The sequence below is a fragment of the Lichenostomus cassidix genome, chromosome 24 (assembly GCF_008360975.1).
Source record: "Lichenostomus cassidix isolate B80296 chromosome 24, HeHo_3.0, whole genome shotgun sequence".
Classification (NCBI taxonomy): domain Eukaryota; kingdom Metazoa; phylum Chordata; class Aves; order Passeriformes; family Meliphagidae; genus Lichenostomus; species Lichenostomus cassidix.
This window is the reverse complement of record NC_139504.1, coordinates 3,335,490-3,354,016: the sequence shown is the minus strand read 5'-3', so window position 1 is coordinate 3,354,016 and position 18,527 is coordinate 3,335,490. Positions and strand designations below refer to the sequence as shown.

The window sequence follows — 18,527 nt, the reverse complement described above, 5'->3', positions numbered from 1 at the left end:
TTCCGGTTGAGGAAAGCTTTGGTGGAGGCAGAAGGTGCTGAGCAAGGTGGGATGCTGATCACTCACGGGTGAGGAGCTGCTGGAGCCCTGGCTGCAGTAATGCCCTGGCTGGCAATGTCCCTCTGGCTCAGCCAGCCCTGCCCTGCTGCAGAACATCCCCGCAGGGCAGGGCTTGCAGGATGCTGCCCTCTCCACATCTGTGTACGTTCCCTGCACAGAAAAAAACCCACTGGATGCCCCTGAAGCCTCCTGAAAAATCACTGAAAACCAAAATACTGAAAAACTCCTAGAAAACAAATCCGTCTTACCGCTGGACAGGGGAGAGGTGAGGAGCTGCCAGGCAGGCAGAAATGTCCTTTGGGACAATCCTGGGGGACAGCCAGGCCTGGCTCGCTGCAGAATGTGCCCTCGGGGCAATCCCTGCACTGAGACTGAGCACGGCCCTGAAAGAGAGCACAGAGCCTGCAGGGCTGGGCTGCTGCTGCTGCTTGGAATGGGAATAAATCAACTTTGTGCATTCTGCCAACTCCCTGCTATGAAATAAGCACTGAAGGGAAGGACCTGCAGTCTGAATGGAGCAAGTTTGGGGTTTGTGAACAGCACCGTGCAGCTCTGTATTATATATATTATTTATGTATATATACATAAAGAGATACATTATATATATTTATATATTATGTATATTTTTTTTTTTTTTTTTTGTTTTTTTTTTTTTTTCTATATTTATATATTTATTTAAAATATGTATGTATTGTATATATCTTATATATCATATATAATACATATATATAATATATATGTATTATATATATCTTCTGTATTATATATAATACTGAATATATATATAAAAAATACCGAATATATATATAAAAAATACTGAATATATAAATATATATATATATATAAAAGATACAGAAGTGAGGGATGTGCACAAGTTACTTCAGCCCTGCAAGGCCAAAGACTCAGCAGCCCTTCTAGATCTGTACAGTGCAAGAACACAAATAAAAACTGCCCAAAGAGCTGCAGACAGCAGCCCTGGACTGGTGATCTGATATCCTGAGCCAAAGGTTTTTGGTTCTTATTCTGCTGTGGGGTAAAAGCAAAGCAGGTGGTGATTACCCAAGTCAGCAGAAACCCCAAAACTGCCTTTTTCAAGCTGCCAAACACCTCCTGGATTTCTGCTCACGCATTTTTTTCAGTTCCCAAGGGCTCTGCTGCACCACCAGGCACTCACAGGCTGGAAGCTGCCAGGAGGACAAGGCTCTGCTTTGAAAGCTCCTGCTAGGGAATAGTGTCCTTCCATCACCACTTGCTGCAGAGCACTGCTGGCCCCTCCTGGGCAGAAGTAACCAGGTTCACAGGGTCCTGAGGGAGCTTGGCTGTTTGTCCCATCACAGTACAGCCTGTGTTGGGGGGAAAAAAACCACCTTGAGTAGCAATAATGCCTTTTTTCACAGTCCCAATACAATAAAGTCACTGGAATTTTGGAGCTCTGGTTGCTGTTTGCTTGCAGAGGTGGAGAAAACTCACCCAGGTGGGCAATCCAAGCACTCCTGGAGGCTCCTGAGCCCACTGGTGTTGCTGAAGGTGCCTGCAGGGCAGGGGATGGGGAAGGCAGAGCCAGGGGGGCAGTAGGAGCCAGCAGGACACACAGCTCCTGTCACACCATCCGTGGGCCACTGGGAGTGGGAGAAGGATTGTTAGAAACAGGGAGAGAATGAGGTTAACATATAGAAAATTGTTTTAATAATTTAATAATTTAAAATATTTTTGATAATTTTTAAAAAGAAAAAGCATAAGGGATGTGATCTTGTATAGAGAACAGACAACGCTGACTTAAGGAAATTCAAAGGGAATAAGTAGGGATGAAATTTTACACTGTGGTTCACATCCACTGGACTTTTTACCTGGTGACCTGTTATTAAGAGGTTAAAAGCATGACATGGCCACCCTTTGAGGGTCCTCGTGCCATGAACTCGAGAGTGAGCAGCACAAAACTGGGACACTCCAAGCCCCTTGGTTTACAAAAGGCACCACAGTGGGGAAAATAAAAGAAAATAAAACCAACACAGTGCAGCAGAATTAGAAAAGGAGGAGAAAAACCCCTCAGTGGGACTTACAGGAGTCTGAGCTCTTCCCTGGCAGTAAAATCCAGCCCCACAGGGCCCACTTGGCCCCGTCTGCCCTGGGCTGGCACAGTAGGAACCCCAAGCACAGGGCTGGCACCCCGAGGCTCCTGCCAGCCCCTGCCTGGCACTGAAGGTCCCCTCCGGGCAGGGCTCAGGCTCTGAGCAGCCCTCAGCGCAGTAAAAACCCTGCAAAACACACCAGATTAATGATTTAGGGCTTTTGTATCCAATAAATCCCATAAAGCAGTTATTCCCGTGGCACAGAGGGGAATCACTCACTGCTGGGCAGGGCTGGGGCTCTGTCATGGCAGGGGAGGCACAGCAGTGCCCAGCTGGGCTTGCTTTGCAAACAGCTCCCTCCGTGCTGGAATTGTCCCAGAAGCTGCCTGGCATGCAGGGGAAGGAGAAGGGGAATCCAGTGCCTGGAGGGCAGAGATAGCCAGCTGGGCAATCCCCTGTCTGGAAAATAAAAATGCACTTAGTTTGCTTTCCTCCTAGATGAGAAGAATCTGTTCAGCTTCATGTGCAGCTTGAATGGCAAATGTGCAGCAGCTAAAGCTGTGAAACAATTCAGAATAATTGTGTACAGTGTCTCAAAAAGTGTTATCCTGATATTATTATTATTATTATGAATCTGTTCAGCTTCACCTGCAGTTTGAATAACCTGGTGTTTCTGCACTGCAAGGAAATGGGGGAGAAAGGAAGGGAAGGAAGGGAATTTACAGCTTTACCAGTAAAGTTCTGAGCATGTGGGATAATTATTTTAGGCAAGATGGCTTTAGGGGAAAATCTTGTCATTGAGAGAAACCCTACAAGTTTTGAGATGCTCTCCTTCCACCCTTGGAGAAAAGCTGTAACTGGGACAGAATTATCACCTTGCTCTTCAATCAACCCACAGGTTCATCCATGTGGAAGAGAATCCATCTGCTTTTTTTTTACTCTTAATGGAGACTTCTTTCTTTTTCTTTTTTTTAGCAGCTATTAATATTTGACGAGTTCATTCTTCCCAGAGACAAAACAGTTGCAGTGAAAAATCCCAAACCTCATTAGCAGCAATTCCTCACCTTTGAACTCTCTTTCCTAGGCTGCACTGACAGGCAGGAGGCAAAATAAAGACACAAAACAGGCACAAAGCACCAAATTTGCTCCATTAGCTGATGTAATGCTACGGGATAAAAAATTTGGGGTAGAAATTTAGGGGAAGCTGGGCTGTACTTACAGGGTGAGGAATTCCTGGAGGCTCCATCCCCTCTGTGTAGCAGAATTTCCCTGCAGGGCAGGGGGAACATCCAGCAGCACTGCTCAGCCCCCTCTGCTCACTGTAGGTGCCATTGGGGCAAGGCTGGGCCTGGAAATTAAGTGGAAAAAATGTCTTTGACATCCTAAAATGACTCCTGCAGCCCACAGGGCAAACGTGCAGCAGTGAAAGCTGTGAAAAGAATTGAGAATAATTGTGTACAGCATCTCAGAAAGTGTCATCCTGATGTTATTGTTATATTCTGTTATTACATATTATTATATTATTAACAGTTCTATGCAGGGCAAACACTGCTAAGGTCTATTAACACACAAAGAGAAGAGAAATCAGTGCAAAGAAATTCTTAGGAAAGGTTTTTCCCACAGCAACCGTCGCAGTGAGAGAGAACAGTGAATCCCCAGGGCAGAGTCACTCACAGCATCTCCCTGGGGACAGAAGTGTCCCTGTGGGCAGGTGTTGGTGGTGGCATTGGGGACATCAGCCTGTCCCTCGGGGCACAGCAGCCCTGCTGGGCACACCATGGCCAGCAGCATCACCTGCAGGCTGGTCTGCTGGCTGGCACAGTAGTGCCCAACTCTGCAGGGTGAGCAGGAGGCTGAGCCTGGCGCCTGCAATGGGAAAAGGGACAGTTGGAGTTTGGAGCTCTGAGCAATCCTCTGCACACTGGGCAAGGTGTGGTGAGGCAAAACCCAAGGGTGTGAGTGCAGCTGACGCCTTAGGATTTTAGCTTTTCGTGTATCTGAAATCCTGTAATTTTTAGTGTATAACTCTGGGCTCCATACAGGTGCTAACTGCTGTTCTCTCATTTTTAGACAAAATTCCTCTCTAAGCTCAAACCTCAAGCACACCTCACTGTCTCAGAGCCCCAAGATATGTAAACAGCAGTGAATTGGGGAGCAAACTTGGAGTAATTGACTTCATTAGCTGAAGCTGGAATTGGAGGATTAAACCTCAATATGCAAATGGACAGAACTTATAAAGTATGAAAAATTTATGACCTGCTGTCCATTTTGGGTGTAGCCCTGGGTGGGCTGTGATTGCCCTGAATGCACCTGAAGGCCTTCAATGAATATATCTGCTTTTTATTCTCTGAACTTTGTCCAGTCTCTGTTTTAGGTAAGCTCATTTACATTTGTAGGTTAGCTCATCACAATCAGCTCATATAAAACATTCCCTGTTGTGCTCAGCAACACCACAGGCAACAAAAAACCTCCCAATTCCAAATTTCCCCCAGCTCTGGACAGCAATCAGGATACAATTCAGAGCCTCCACCCTGCAAAGAGAAAGCCTGTGCTCCACAAAGCAGGCTGGGGATTATCCACACAAACTCCCAGCAGTGAATCCAACACCCTCTGCCAGCAGGAGCAGGGGAAATACAGACATATTCCCTCATTTGTCCTTGTTACACACAACTCCAAGTGCAAATGAGGAATAATCTGGGTCTGTTTGCCACATATAAATCTCCATTTGGGATTTATCTCCTCTCCAGTCTCAATGAAGAGTTCCAGTGGTGCTTCCCAAATCTGAGCAGTGATGAAAAGTGGTCTGGATAGAGATACTGGAATACAGGAACTTGTCACCAACAGGGAAACGTGGCAATTATCAATTATCAACTATTAATTACAGGTCTGGGGCAGATAAATATGAACCAAACCTTAGCACTGTCCCCATTTGTCACCCCACCCTGCTGCTCTACCTCCCCAACCACCTGGGAGTTTAATTCCATTGCAAACCCACACTCCCTTGGGAGCAGGAAGGGAACAGAGGTGGCAAAATGTGCAGTGAAAACCCAAGAATTGCACCCCACAGCCACAGGACAGATGGACTGGGATGCCTTTGGGGTGGGAAGAGCAGCAGGAGCAGGATTGAGGTGCAATTCCAGAGCTGGGTGTGCAGGAGCATTCCCAACCTCTGGAATTGCACTTTAACCTGTCGCTGTTGGACTGCTAGCAGAGTGAAAAGTCAGGAGCTTTCTCAGGTGATCAAGGATTCTGAATTTATTATTTATTTTAACAATTTCTATAGACTTCCACAGGCTGTTCGGATTGGGCCAATTCAAAACCTCCCCCTAGGCTGACTGGCCAGGCTTGAACTGCCTGTCTTCCAAAAGATAACACAAAAACTTTATTTATAAAATATAGGAAGAAGAAGAGTTCCCATGGGAAAGAATCTGTGTTGCCACATTAACTCCTTGTAGGTCAGCACAGCCAGCCAGTGGGGTTTAAAGCTCTGAACACAACCACCCCTGTCGCTGTTGAGCCGCTAGCAGAGAGAAAAGACCCGGATTCTCAGTGTGGCATAAAAAGAGAGCTTTTATTATTTAATTCCAACTTATATAGACTTTTCAGAGGTCACCCAGCTTGGTCAGCCAGAAACCTCCCCCTAGGCCTGAACTGTCCAAATCTCGAGACACTGTTTTTAATAACATCCAAACTTTATCTTTGTTTACAAAACACAGGAAAAAATTCTCATGAGAAAGACCTGTGCTAGCCACACCACCCCAAATCCTTGGGCTCATCCCAGTGCCTCCCTCGGGGCTCTCACAGCCTCCCCTGGGAGTTCCCAAGCCCATCCCAGTGCTGGAGGATGGGATAAAGGGGTTTTCACTCACGGAGAAGCTGCCAGCCCCGCAGGGCTGGGGGGTGGCAGTGCCCAGCTGGGGACAGTGGTGTCCCCCAGGACAGGGGGTGCAGTCTGCAGCCTCCTCTGCGCCAGGGGCTGAGCGAAAGGATCCTCTGGGGGGAAAACACAGCACAGGGAGACTGCCAGACAGCAAAAAGCCAAGTACAGTGCACCTCTAGCCTGAATTCCTGGTGGTTTTGCTGCCTGATGATTTTTGCCTTTTCTTTTTATATACCCTATTATATTTTTAATATACCCTTTTATACATTTTTATACCTTTTATACATCCTCTGTATCCTCTGTACCCTTAACCTCCATGCTTGGAATTTTTGCAATCTGATTTTCTAGCTTAGTTTTAGAGCTCTGCAAGGCAGAAAGACCAAACATCCACAGCAAGAAGCCAGAGAGCTCTATGCTGTCAAAAACTCGAGGTTTCAACCTCGGTTGAAATCTTCTTTCTAAAACATATTTTGTAAACTAAACTCTAGCCTCGTTTGGGGGGAATTTTTTAAAATTACTTCATTACATTACTTCATTTATTATGTTTCTTATTGGGAAAGCCTTGTCAGATATGCTAATTTGCAAAGTCTATAATAATTATATATGCATGATATGGTGAGTGCATCTTGGTGTGTTCCACCTTGATGAGTTGTGCACCTAAGATCCTATTAAAACCCCAAAATAAAACCCTTTAACCACGCCTGCCTCATAATTCTAAGACCAGCCCAAAAGGCAACAGTTTGATGAAAGGAAATTTCCTGTTTCTGCAGCAAAACTCACCCAATTCAGACAAAACTTGCCTGAAAGGCACCTCTAACACTCCAAAAAAATCATAATTAAACCCAGAAGAGCCACAAATAGCGCTTTTTCCCTTGTACCTGCCCAGCCACCCAGCATTTTCCTGCACTCACCGTGGGCACAGCAGAGGTTTGGAGGTGCCAGGGGGGCAGAAAGCTCCGGCAGGACAGGCAGAGCAATTCTCCAGCCCAACGCTGCCCAGCCTGGTGCTGTAGGATCCTGCAGGGCAGGGGAACTGCGTGCTCCTCCAGCTGCCTGTCCAAAAAACAGAGCAGAGAAACACCCTCAGTCTGCATCTGAATACAGTGAGGCCTCCTGGGGTTTGTTGCTGTTAAGTGTTGACGTGATTTAATTGGAAATACATATTTAGGTGTTTAGAAAGATCGCTGTTCGCAGCTCTGATAACCGCAAAAAAAATCCCCAAACAAAACAAAACAATAACAGAAAAAAAACTAACAAAAAAACCAACAACAACAACAACAAAAAAACAACAAAAAACAAAACAAAACAAAATCAAAACCACAACCACCCCAGCATTTAGCAATTATTGCAGAATTTTTGCAGGAGGATTTGAACTTAGAATCACTGCTTGTATCAGGCACTTGATTGGGCTTTGTAATTGTCTGCAGATTGAGGGGGGAAAGAATAATGGCACAAATATGTTCAGTTCAAACCATATAAATCCACAACAAATACAGTTTGCTATGCACCTCTGTGAACAACACCCCTTTATCAGAGCCAGGAATGACCCAAATCTCCCTAATTCCTCGCAAAGCCACCCACCTTGAGGGCAGTAGTGCCCCGAGCTGCACCTCCCTGTAGGAACTCGAGCTCCTGCAGCACAGAACCATCCTGCAGGGCAAGGGGAGCACTCCTGGGCTGAGGCCAGGCTGGTCCTGTTGCTCCACGTGCCAGGGGCACACCTGAGCTGGGCTGGGTGCTTGGTGCCTGCTGGGCAGTAGTGACCAACTGGGCAGGGGCTGGGAGGCTTCTGCTTGCCTCCTGTGCCTGGGGAAACACAGGGAGGAATTTCAGAGCAGGGAAGGGCAGCGTGGTGGATTCATATTGATGTCTTAACAGACTAACCTAAAACAGAGGGTAGACAAAGGTAAGAGAATAAAAAGAAGTTAAATTTAATGAAGTCCTTCAGGTGCATTTTGGGTAGACAAAGCCACTCAAGGGGCTACACCCAAAATGGACAGCAGGTCATGGGTTTTTCATATTTTATATGTTCTGTCATTTGCATGTTGAGGTTTAATCCTCCAATTACAGCTTCAGCTAATGAAGTCAATTACTCCAAGTTTGCTCCCCAATTCAGTGCTGTTTACTGAGACAGCAAGAAGTCCTCAGACTCTGAGTTTTCGAAGAATTATCTAAAAATGCTGCAAACAGGAGTTTTAGCACTCTATATAGAATCCAGAGTTGTACACTAATACTACAGATACACAAAAAATATAGAAGCTAAAATCCTAAGGCATCAACTCCACCCAGAGTTTTCAGCTCCTTGTGAACAACCCTGAGTTCAATCTCCCCCTCATTTTGAGCCTTTCCCCCGTTTAAAATGGAACAGCAATAATAAAATAACATATGTTAAAATTATTTTAACAATAATGTCTTTCTCTGCTGAGCAGAGGCTCCATCAGAGAACTGGTTACTAAAGCAATTATTCCCCAATTCCTGTGTGGTGCCCCTGCCCAAAGCTGGCACAGAGATGAAGGTGAAGAGGCCACAAAAAAAGCTAAAAACTTGGAAGGCTGTAAAACCTGGCTGCCTCGAGGTCATGGAGTTTAAACAGCAACCAGGGTTGGCACAAAGAGAGAAAACTCAGAGCAAAATTACCTCATCCAGCAGGCACAGAGGGAAACTTTTTTTCCCATTTCCCATTGCTGTGATGCCTCACTGACCCACTTCTGGTGGGCTCTGTGATTTTTTTTTTTCCAAAAACCAGCCTAATTTTGTGCTAAAGGCACGTACCTCTGGCACAGACAAAGCCTGCAGGGCAGGGCTCACACTGGGACTTGTCAAAGAGGTCGAGGTGGTTGCCAACAGTTCCTGGAGGACAGGCGTTGCTGGGGGAGTGAGGGCTGGCTGAGCCTGCTGGGCACACATACCTGGGAACATACAGATTTTGGTGCCAGGGGAGGTGAACTCTGCAAAAACACCCTAAAAACACTGGGATGGAGGAGCTGGGGGAGAGCTGAAGCACTTAGGGCTGACAGCAACATAACTGAGCAGCAAGAATGCAGAATTCCAGTGAAGCTCTGTGAATGGCCTGGCTGGGTGAGACTTTTTAACCAAAAATTGGGTTATTCAGCCAGGTCAAGTTCACAGCCGTGGTATGAGTGTCTTGGCTTCATTTTTGTCTAATTTTACTACTTCTTTTGTGGAACTTTCCCCCAGAACACTCTGTGTCACACTGATTCACCAGGAGCTGCAATAAAACCTTGGCGCAGGTGACAAAACCTGATGGGGACAGCTTGTGGTGATCTTCAATTTGTGTCTTAACTATTCCATTCTCAGGGGTTCTCAGAGCTGGTCTGGCTCTGATTCTCTTCCCTCCATCCCAGCAGCTGGAAATGGGGAATCTTCTCCACATCCCCAAGGGGTGAAGCTGCTGTGAGGTCCTGGGGATTTGGGAATTCTAACAGCCCTTGGAGGCTGCAGCAGCACAGAACTTCTCAGGCGGAGTTCAGGGAGGAAAACAGGAGGACAAAACGATTCCCTGGGTGAGCAGAGCCATCAGCAGGGCCTGAAGGAGGTTTCTGGATGTCACCAGCCAAGGGACAGCAGCTCTGAAAGCTGCAGAACCATTCCTGGAGCCATGAGCCAGCAACACCTCCGTGCTGGGTGAGCTCAGGGAGAGGCAAGCAGGGAAAAGCAGCAAAAGCTGCACAAGGCGAAAGAAAAGGAGGTGAAATTCCTGCAGAGGCACAGAAAATCCTCCAGCTTACCCTGCTGAGCACTGGGTGTCGGGCTGGGCCAGGCCAGGCTGGGTGCAAGCTGTCCCTGCTGGGCAGGGTGTGCAGTCTGCAGCCTTGTCCTGCCCTGGCAGGGGGTTGTGGGTGCCAGGCTGGCAGGGCTGGGGGAAAGTGGCTCCAGCAGGGCAGAAATGGCCAGCAGGGCACTTCAGACACAGCCCAGCGCCTAGAGAGAGATTTAGGGTCACAAAGGGATTACAACCTGCTGAGGTCAGAGCATCCTGCAAAATACTGAATTTCTGCTTCCACCTGCAGCAAGGTTTGATGGTTCATCCACAGGAGGAATGAAGTTCCTGCAAAGCCAGGAGGTGGTGGTGTTGGATTGGCTGAATTTAGTGCAGCTAGTGGCTGCTGGAAGCACTAAAACCATCAGCTGTGTGGTCTGAGAGATGCTGATAAGAATTGAGGTGCTTTAAACAGTAAATTAAAACAAACAGAAAGAAATAAACAGGAAAAAATTTAAAATAAATAGAATCGAGGTGCTTTGCATAGTAAATGGAATAAAATAAACAGAAAAAATAAACAGGAAAAAAAATAAAAAGAATTGAGGCGCTTTAAATAATAAATGGAATAAAATAAAAAATAAAATAAAAAGAATCAAGATGCTTTAAATAAGAAATGGAATAAAATAAACAGAAAAAAATAAACAAAAATAAACAGGAAAAAATAGTAGAATTAAAGTGCTTTAAACAATAAATGGATTAAAATAAAATAGAAAAATAAACAGAAAAAAATAAATAGAATTGGGGTGCTTTAAATAATAAATGGAATAAAATAAAATAAACAGAAAAAAATAAATTTAAAATAATTGAGGTGTTTCAAATAATAAACATATCAGCCTGCAAACAGCCTCTGATGCAGGTACAGTTAACTATCACCATGCCTGGGGCTCAGCTGGGAGACAGCCTGGGATTTCCAGGAAAGCTGGGCTGTTCCCATGCTTGCATTCTGGATCCAGGGGGATGAAGGGGTTTTCAGGCTGGAGATAAACCTGCTGGAAGGACAGATTTTAGTTCATCCCTAAAACTCCAAGTGTTAAACAAAAGAGGTTTGTGTTGCAACCTAAAGGCACATCAGGATCAATACATCATAAACCAACATCCTGGCTGCTGTTGGAGGTTCAGAAAGTGCATTTCATTACGGAACGTTCCCAAATGTGGTGAAAAGGAAACACTAATTCATGTTTTTTACTCTTGAGTAAAGAAAAAAAAAGTCATTCAATGGTCAAGCCACTTCAGCAGCTGAGCTGTGTGCTAGAAAAGAAATGATCAGATGGAAAAGATGTGGTTTGGTTTGAAGGAGATAATGATTTTCTTAGCCCAGGAGGGGAAGAACCCAAGAGATGCAAAGGGAACACCTGAACTGCAGGTTTGTGCTCCTGGCTGGGATTGGTAACCCTGGATAGAACCTCCTGGCCTTGGGCAAGGTTTGCTTTGGTGAGCTGAGCTCATTCTCTGAACCTCCATCTATTTTCCTGTTTGCACCTCATTTTTAAGGACAGAGAGTCATTTTTATACCATTGGGAGAGACACTGAGCTGCTCAAACCCAGGCAGAGTGAGCCTCAGCCACGTGTGATTATCGAAACACCAAACCAGAGCTCCCTTCCCATGCCCAAGCAAAGATTTCATACCAGAAATTACTAACAAACCTCCATTATTCTGCCTTTTCAACTTATTTCCACCATCACTGAGCTAAAAATCCCATTGCTTTCAGCACATCCCCAGTCATTAGGGTGACTCAGTCCTGTGTGTACAAAACAAAGTTCTGCTGCCTCAGAAAACCAAACCAAAACAACAATATTTAGGAGGAAGCATCACAGCTGGAAATCCCTGGAAGCCTCGTGCTGCTGCCTTGCAGCACTCAGAACATGAAATTCCCTCATCTGCTTGGTGTTTTTAAATTTCAGGGCAAGGCTTTTGCAGCTTCTGAAGGCAGAAATTTCATAGCTTTTTTTTTGCTGTTCCAAAATAAAAGGTTTTCCATGCTGTGTAACCTCGTTTCCCCTGGCTGCAGGAATGGGCTGAGGATTATTGTGAGTGCTTCAAACACAAATAAAGAACCTCTTTCCCAAAGAAAAAGGGGTTTGTTAATCTTTATTATGCTACTCCTCTGTTCCCACTCAGGAGAGAGCTTGAAAATGAGTCTGAGTGAGGAGACTGGGCTGGAAAATTTCACTAAAAGTGTTAAAAAGTGTCTCCCATGCGAAGCTGCTGTTGATAAGCTTTAAAACCAGAAAATTTCTGACTTTTTCCTCACAGTTGAGGTGCTGGGTAAGCTCAGCAAGCCCAAAATGACAATGTTTTAGGGCACAGACCTGGCAAGCAGGAGGAGCTGCTGTTGGATCTCAGATTTCCCTCCTTGGGCTTGAAGCTCCCAGCTGGGCATGGAGGAACTGCAAAGCCATCAGGACAGAAGTGGCCTGCAGAGAATTTAAAAAAAAAACAACATTATGCTCAGAAAAGACATTCTGGGCTTCTCAGAAACATCTAAAGATATTTCTTCTTTTTGTAAAAACTGAGCTGGCAGAGGAAATTCAAACATTTGACACACAATGGCGTTTTTAACTGCAAAACATACAAGGAAATTTCTAGCTGAATTAGTTTGATTAGCATGGTTAGAGTTAATTGCTCTCTCTTTCTACTCCAATTCTTCTGCTCTCTCCAAGATCACAGAGGTTAAAGATCAGCTGAGGTGTTCCTGTTATTTTTTCCAAGGACCATATTCCTCTCTCCAGTTCAGTGCATCACCTTTCAATTAAAATCCTGCTGCCAGTTGTACACGGAGAGACAAAATGCTCACATCCACCTGGAATTAACTGCTCTTCCCAAGTCAGGTTTTGCAGAACGTGATAATCAAGCAGTTTCCTGAACTCCAGATGGATGTTTGAAGAGCAAAATGAGAAAGAGGAAGGATTAACTGAGCCACTGAAATCCATTGCTGTGCACTTCTCTCACGCAGGCAGTGCTAAATACACAGATTAGGTGTCATTAAAATCAGTCAAAGCAGGAAAAAGAAGGTGGGAATCTCAGGCTGGTGAGGGAATTCCAGCTCCTTCTCACCTCAGGGCTTTGGGGTTGGTCTGGGGGGATTAAATTTAGGAACACTGAATTCCAGCGTGGGATACTCTGTACCAAATCCCAGGAAATAACAGAAATGCTCTGCTCTCTCCTCTCCCCCACAGAACCACTGAGCTCCTGATCCCTGAGCTCTTCCACTCTCCTGGACAACAGGTGAGGTACCTGGAGCTCAGGAATTCATTATTTAATAGGTGGGGTTCTAATTACACACATCAGAGTTCAATTACTGAGCTGGGTGGCTCTGCAGGAGGCACCTGGGGCTGCTGATGGATTCATCTCCCGATGGAATTCAGGGATTAGAGGAGAGAGAAAAGCATGGAAAAACCTCAGAGTGCAAAGTGCTGATCCTACAAACTGACAGCCACACCCCACTCTATAAGGGGCCTTTTCCAGGGGTTCAGGTGGGCTGGGGAATGGGGATTACAGCCTGAGGGTGGAGGGAAGGACTGGGGACATTGCTGCTCCCTGCAGCTGCAAACTTCCCTCTCCAGGGGCTGTGCTGAAGGATGGGATTTGCTTGGAGAGACACCAAAAAGCCACTGTGATAACTCAGAGGAAACAAACACCAAGAATCAGCTAATCTTGGACTACCAAATCCTCCCTGGGACATGCCAGGATTTTAATTCTGCAGAAAACTCTCTTTTTATGGGGGAATTACAGCCAGTGGCCATTCAGCACTGGAAAGCTTCCCCTGCCCTCTTGCTGAAGAATCAGAATTTCAAAAGGCAACAAAACCTCATTCTATTCCCCTGTGCATCTCAGTGACACCCTCAGCAGCACACAGCAATTTCCTAAACACAAGCTGGTTTGGATTTCTTTGAGAGAGTCAGGCAGAGAGAGAAATCAGGTAAGAAAATCAGTGTTCCCCTCTTTGGTTCCTAATGCCGACAGCTCTGACAAGAAATGGCACTTGTGGCACCCAGTGAATCGAGTCCTGGAGGGGAGGGAGCTGTGACTGTTTGGGAACCAATTTTACAGATGATCAGTTAAGAATCAGAGAGGGAGAGAAGAGAAAGCAAAAGCTTCCCTTGTTGCTGACATTTGCACATCCAGGGCTGCATCAGCTGCACCTCTCCTGTGAAAAAGCAGCTGGGAGGATTGTCAAAAACAATCCCAAAACCAGCTGGGATCCTTGGGCTTCTCTCATTTTCATTTCTGCCCCTGATGGGCTCTTTAGAGCTGCTTGGTCTCAGGAATCATTTGAACCTCCAGTTTTACACCAGGAGCCTCTCTGTTCCACTGAGTCAGGTAAATGTTATTATGGTAAAAATGCCACTCCAGCCTCCTTAAATTCTGTGTTTCAGTGAGCACAGCACACACCTGGGGGATGGATTTACCTGCTGGGCAGGGCTGGCATGGCCCAGTGTCCCCAGTGTCCCCAGCTGGGAGGGAAGCAGCAGTGCAGGTGACACAGAAGGTGCGGCTTGGGTCTGACTGCTGACCTGCCGAACAGGGCTGAGGGAGAAAACACAAACCCACAGCAGAAAAATGGCTAATTTGGGCCCCAAAGCAGTATTCCAGGGAAACCTGAGTCAGGAAAAACTCATGAAAATCCCTTTACTGCATTCTTTCTTCTCTGCCCTTCACTGTTTCAGCTCCATTCTCCGATGACAATTGCTAGATGCAGCAATGGCACCTCAAACCCACAGCCTGAGCCACCATTCCAGGGCTTTCCTGGAGGCAGACGGGCTGAGCACCAACAGGGCCAGAATTTAGATTGAAAAACATTTATTTCTTTCAACAGAGGGATCTTTGTGTCAGGAAAAGGCTCTTTCCCCAGAAGGTGCTGGGCTCTGAGCAGGGAACAGGAACATTCCAGATGTTGTCAGGCATTGAACAGGGAATGGGAACATACCAGAGGTTGTCAGGCTCTGAGCAGGAATGGGAACATTCCAGATGTTGTCAGGCACTGAACAGGGAATGGGAACATACCAGAGGTTGTCAGGCTCTGAGCAGGAATGGGAACATTCCAGATGTTGTCAGGCACTGAACAGGGAATGGGAACATTCCAGATGTTGTCAGGCACTGAACAGGGAATGGGAACATTCCAGAGGTTGTCAGGCACTGAACAGGGAATGGGAACATTCCCAAGGCTGCCAGAGCTCCAGGAGTGTTTGGCTAACACTCCCAGGGCTGCTCAGGGTGGGATTGTTGGGATGTCTGCAGGGCCAGGGGTTGGATTTGATGATCCTGCTGGATCTATTCCAGCTCAGGGTACCCTGTGACTCTTAGCTCTGCAGCCCTGAAGTGCTCTGAACGCTTTCCTTTGATGAATCAAAGCCACACCCTGCTATCCAACAGGGAATTACATTAAACAAGACATTCCCACCCCGAGGAATTAATTTTGTACTATATAATATATTATTATATATTAATAATATATAATATATGAATTTCATACTATATAAATATATATTTATACATAATATATAGCTAGTGATATATAAAAATATATATTTATAAATAATATATATTATAAAAATATAAGTTTATATTTTATACACTATATATAAAATCTATTTTATATATTATATGTAAAATAGATTTATCTATGAAACATATTTATATATGATATGATATATTTTTATATATTATATATCATATAAAAATATATATTTATAACTAAAATATGATTTTAAAACATGTCTATTTTTTCTTTTCTATATTTGTAGCCTTCCCAGTACTTTTCCCTACCCTTTTCCCCAACTAAAAAGACCAAACACATTCCAAAACTCCAAACCCCAGGGGGCACAAGGCTCCTCTCCTATCTTGGTTCTTCCTGGGAAGGCTGAAAACAAAGTCTTTGTGACACATTTTCATAAAGAAATCCAACTAGTACCAAAAGTAGAAAGCTCCAGAAAAAAAGCTCGACCTAAGAAAAATTACATCACCACTTATCCTCCTAATTAGTGCTTTTTATCAATTCTGCTAATTTCCTAAAATCCATAAAACTGTGCTCACCCCTGTGGGAGCAGACTTGTGTAAATATTCCTCCATAACCACCCCTGAAACTCCAATAAAAATCCACTTTTCTATTACCTCCTATACTAAAATCACCCCGAGTTTCATTTCTAGACTACAAAAAGACATCAGAACCTCATTTTTTACACAAATAACCCAAACCAGCAGCTCCAGAGATCCCCAGCTCTGGTGCCAAAAGAGATTTTGGATCATTTTCAGTTCCCTATGGTGATTTTCCCATCGGTGGGACAAACAGGACACAGAGGCAGAGCTCCCTCCTGGCTACCTGCAGGGACACCCTGCTTCCTGGGAGCCCCAAAGTGCAGGAATTCCCTGAAAAACCTCCAAGCAGGCTGCAAAAATATGATGGGAAGGAAAATATGGGGGAGGAGAGGCAAAAAGCACTTCACCTGGCAGGCTGAGATGTCTCCCTGAGCAGTGAGCTCGTTTGCAGTTCCCAGTGGGCATTTCCTCGGAGCTGCTTGGCCTCCAGGGCAGCTGGGAGGTGATGAAAAAATGACGAATTCATCAATTAAATTAATGAATTCCTTTGGAATTCCATCCCCAGCCAGCCAGCCAGCCTGGGGGGTTTGTAAATACAGGAATATCCCCTTTCGCCCACTGCTCAAAATAAAATGTTTGTGGCCACAAAATCATGGGTTTGAACCCAAATCTGGTGGTTTTTTATCCCAATCTAGTGGGTTTCAACCCAAATCTAGTGGGTTTTTATCTGAATCTAGTGGTTTTCAACCCAAATCTAGCGAGCTTTTATCCAAATCTAGCGGGTTTTTACCCAAATCAAGCAGGTTTCAACCCAAACCTAGCGGGTTTCCTGCTCAGCTGATTATTCACATATGAAAAAACGACACTCTGGGGTTTTTTGGGGTTTTTTGGGGTTTTTTTTGTGCCTGACCTCCAGACCTGCATTACAACCCTCGGAATACTGAATGTCAAACATCCCAAGTGTTCAATCCCAATTTCAGGAGACTTACTAGAAGCCTGCTGGGCACTCCAGGCAGTTGCCAGCAGTGTAATAATAGCCCTGCCTGCAGTCGATGAGGCAAAACCTCTGACAGTCCAGGCTGCACTCAGCTGAGAGGGAAGAGACCTCTGAAATAAAATAAAATAAAATAAATTCAATGTACAATTGATAAACATTCGAGACTCCAAGCAGAACAACCATTAATTATCACACTGTGGTGCAATGGCATTGTTTCCCTGTTATCTCACTCAGTCTGAAGTTCTGATGGCTAAAATTAAAGTGTAAAATCTGGTGGCTGAAATTAAAGTTTAAAATCTGTCCCCTCAAGATTTCTAAGCAAACATTCTGAGCACAAAATCTTGAGGAAAATGCCCAATTTATCCAACTAGACCTCTTGTAGGTAGCAGGGAGCCTTTTCCATGTCTTCCTCAGCTTTAGGAAAAATCATCTTTTGTTTGCCAGACAGTTGAAAAGCTCAACTTTTGAAAAAGTTGAAAAACCTCAAACAGCACAGATGGAAAGAGCCAAGAGATGAAGGAGGTGCTGTGCTGTTGTGCAATTCCAGAATTTCATCATTTCAATCAAAATGCTGCTCTTTTTTCTCTATTTCAGCTGTTCAGTCCATCCCTCTGTAGGAAATCTCTTGACAGGATATTCTATGAAAAGACAGCAATAAATTCTTCACAAAGAATTCATCACCTGAAAGCTGAACTTAAAGAATTGAACAAACAATAATTATTTCCCATTTTGCAGCTCTCATGATCAGATTTAGATTCTGCCATGCCTCTCTCCCAAGGAATAATTTTAATTTTTAAAAATTGGGCTTCACTCTGCTAACCATGAGGATTTCAGAAGTTCCTCACAGGGAACCAAACTGAGTGTGCAGGGTGGGAAGGAAAATTCCAGGTTTTCTTGCCTCTGTTCTACACTCAAAGAAGCTCTCTGGGATTATTGTTATCAGAGCAAAGTGACATTTTTGTGTGGTTTTTTTCCTCCCTGGAAAATTAAAGCCTCTTGGTGAATGCAGCCCTCACCTTCTCTGTCTTCTCTCCTGAAAGAATTCCTAAAAATAATTCATTCCCCTTGATGATGAAAGTGAGCTAAACAGTTTCCATCTCTAATGGTTTACAGCTTTGAGAAGGTAACAGCATCAGCAACAATTCAAAACAAAACCCAGCAAATCCAAAATGAAGTTCTCCTGCACAGGTAAATCACCCACTCACCTGTGAGGAAAGTCCTCAGGCTCCAGAACAAAACCAGCCAGCTCAAAGCCTGAGCCATGGCAGCAATGCTGAAAGAGAGAAAAGCTCAGAGTTTAGGTTTAAAAGGTTTCCTGAGCGTCTGGCGCTGCCTTTGTTGAGGTTCAGTGTAACCCAAACCCTTCCAGGTAATCACTTTGCAGCACAGCCTGGAGTGAAATGGAAACCGAGCTGCAGGAAGAGGAGATGGACACAGAGTTAACTCCCTGCAGCCCCAGCGAGGCTAAAATGGGGTAAAACCCCTTTGAACGGGAGATAATGGGGGATAAATGGGGGATAAATGAATGCCTTTAAATGGGAGATAATGAACACCTGTCAAGCATTCACAAGGAAATTCAAAGCACATTTGTCATCTCCCAGACCTGTCTGGCTGCCCAAGATCACCCCAGAAAAGAGCCCTGCAGGGTCCCAAATGTCTTCAGTTCCTTCAGCACCCAGGTGAAACATGCCCTGTTTGTTTGT

The 18,527-nt window shown here is 44.9% G+C and overlaps 1 protein-coding gene across 1 annotated transcript in view; it reads right to left on the bottom strand.

Moving 5' to 3' along the window:
* The window catches only part of LOC146427483 (uncharacterized), a 52,674-nt gene extending 34,372 nt beyond the window's left edge, over positions 1-18,302 (bottom strand). Inside the window, exons 1-19 of the mRNA XM_085081604.1 lie at positions 18,202-18,302; positions 18,030-18,097; positions 16,817-16,934; positions 16,235-16,322; positions 14,201-14,318; positions 12,101-12,205; positions 9,759-9,951; positions 8,782-8,918; positions 7,591-7,815; positions 6,921-7,062; positions 5,999-6,122; positions 3,804-3,995; positions 3,349-3,477; positions 2,409-2,588; positions 2,121-2,315; positions 1,531-1,679; positions 1,235-1,403; positions 309-443; positions 67-210 (exon numbers count right to left, since the gene is read on the bottom strand). Coding sequence (XP_084937730.1) covers positions 67-210; positions 309-443; positions 1,235-1,403; positions 1,531-1,679; positions 2,121-2,315; positions 2,409-2,588; positions 3,349-3,477; positions 3,804-3,995; positions 5,999-6,122; positions 6,921-7,062; positions 7,591-7,815; positions 8,782-8,918; positions 9,759-9,951; positions 12,101-12,205; positions 14,201-14,318; positions 16,235-16,322; positions 16,817-16,934; positions 18,030-18,087 — 2,601 coding nt within the window. The 5' untranslated portion in view covers positions 18,088-18,097; positions 18,202-18,302. The remainder of the gene's footprint in view (positions 1-66; positions 211-308; positions 444-1,234; positions 1,404-1,530; positions 1,680-2,120; positions 2,316-2,408; positions 2,589-3,348; positions 3,478-3,803; positions 3,996-5,998; positions 6,123-6,920; positions 7,063-7,590; positions 7,816-8,781; positions 8,919-9,758; positions 9,952-12,100; positions 12,206-14,200; positions 14,319-16,234; positions 16,323-16,816; positions 16,935-18,029; positions 18,098-18,201) is intronic.
* Positions 18,303-18,527: the final 225 nt, after the last annotated feature.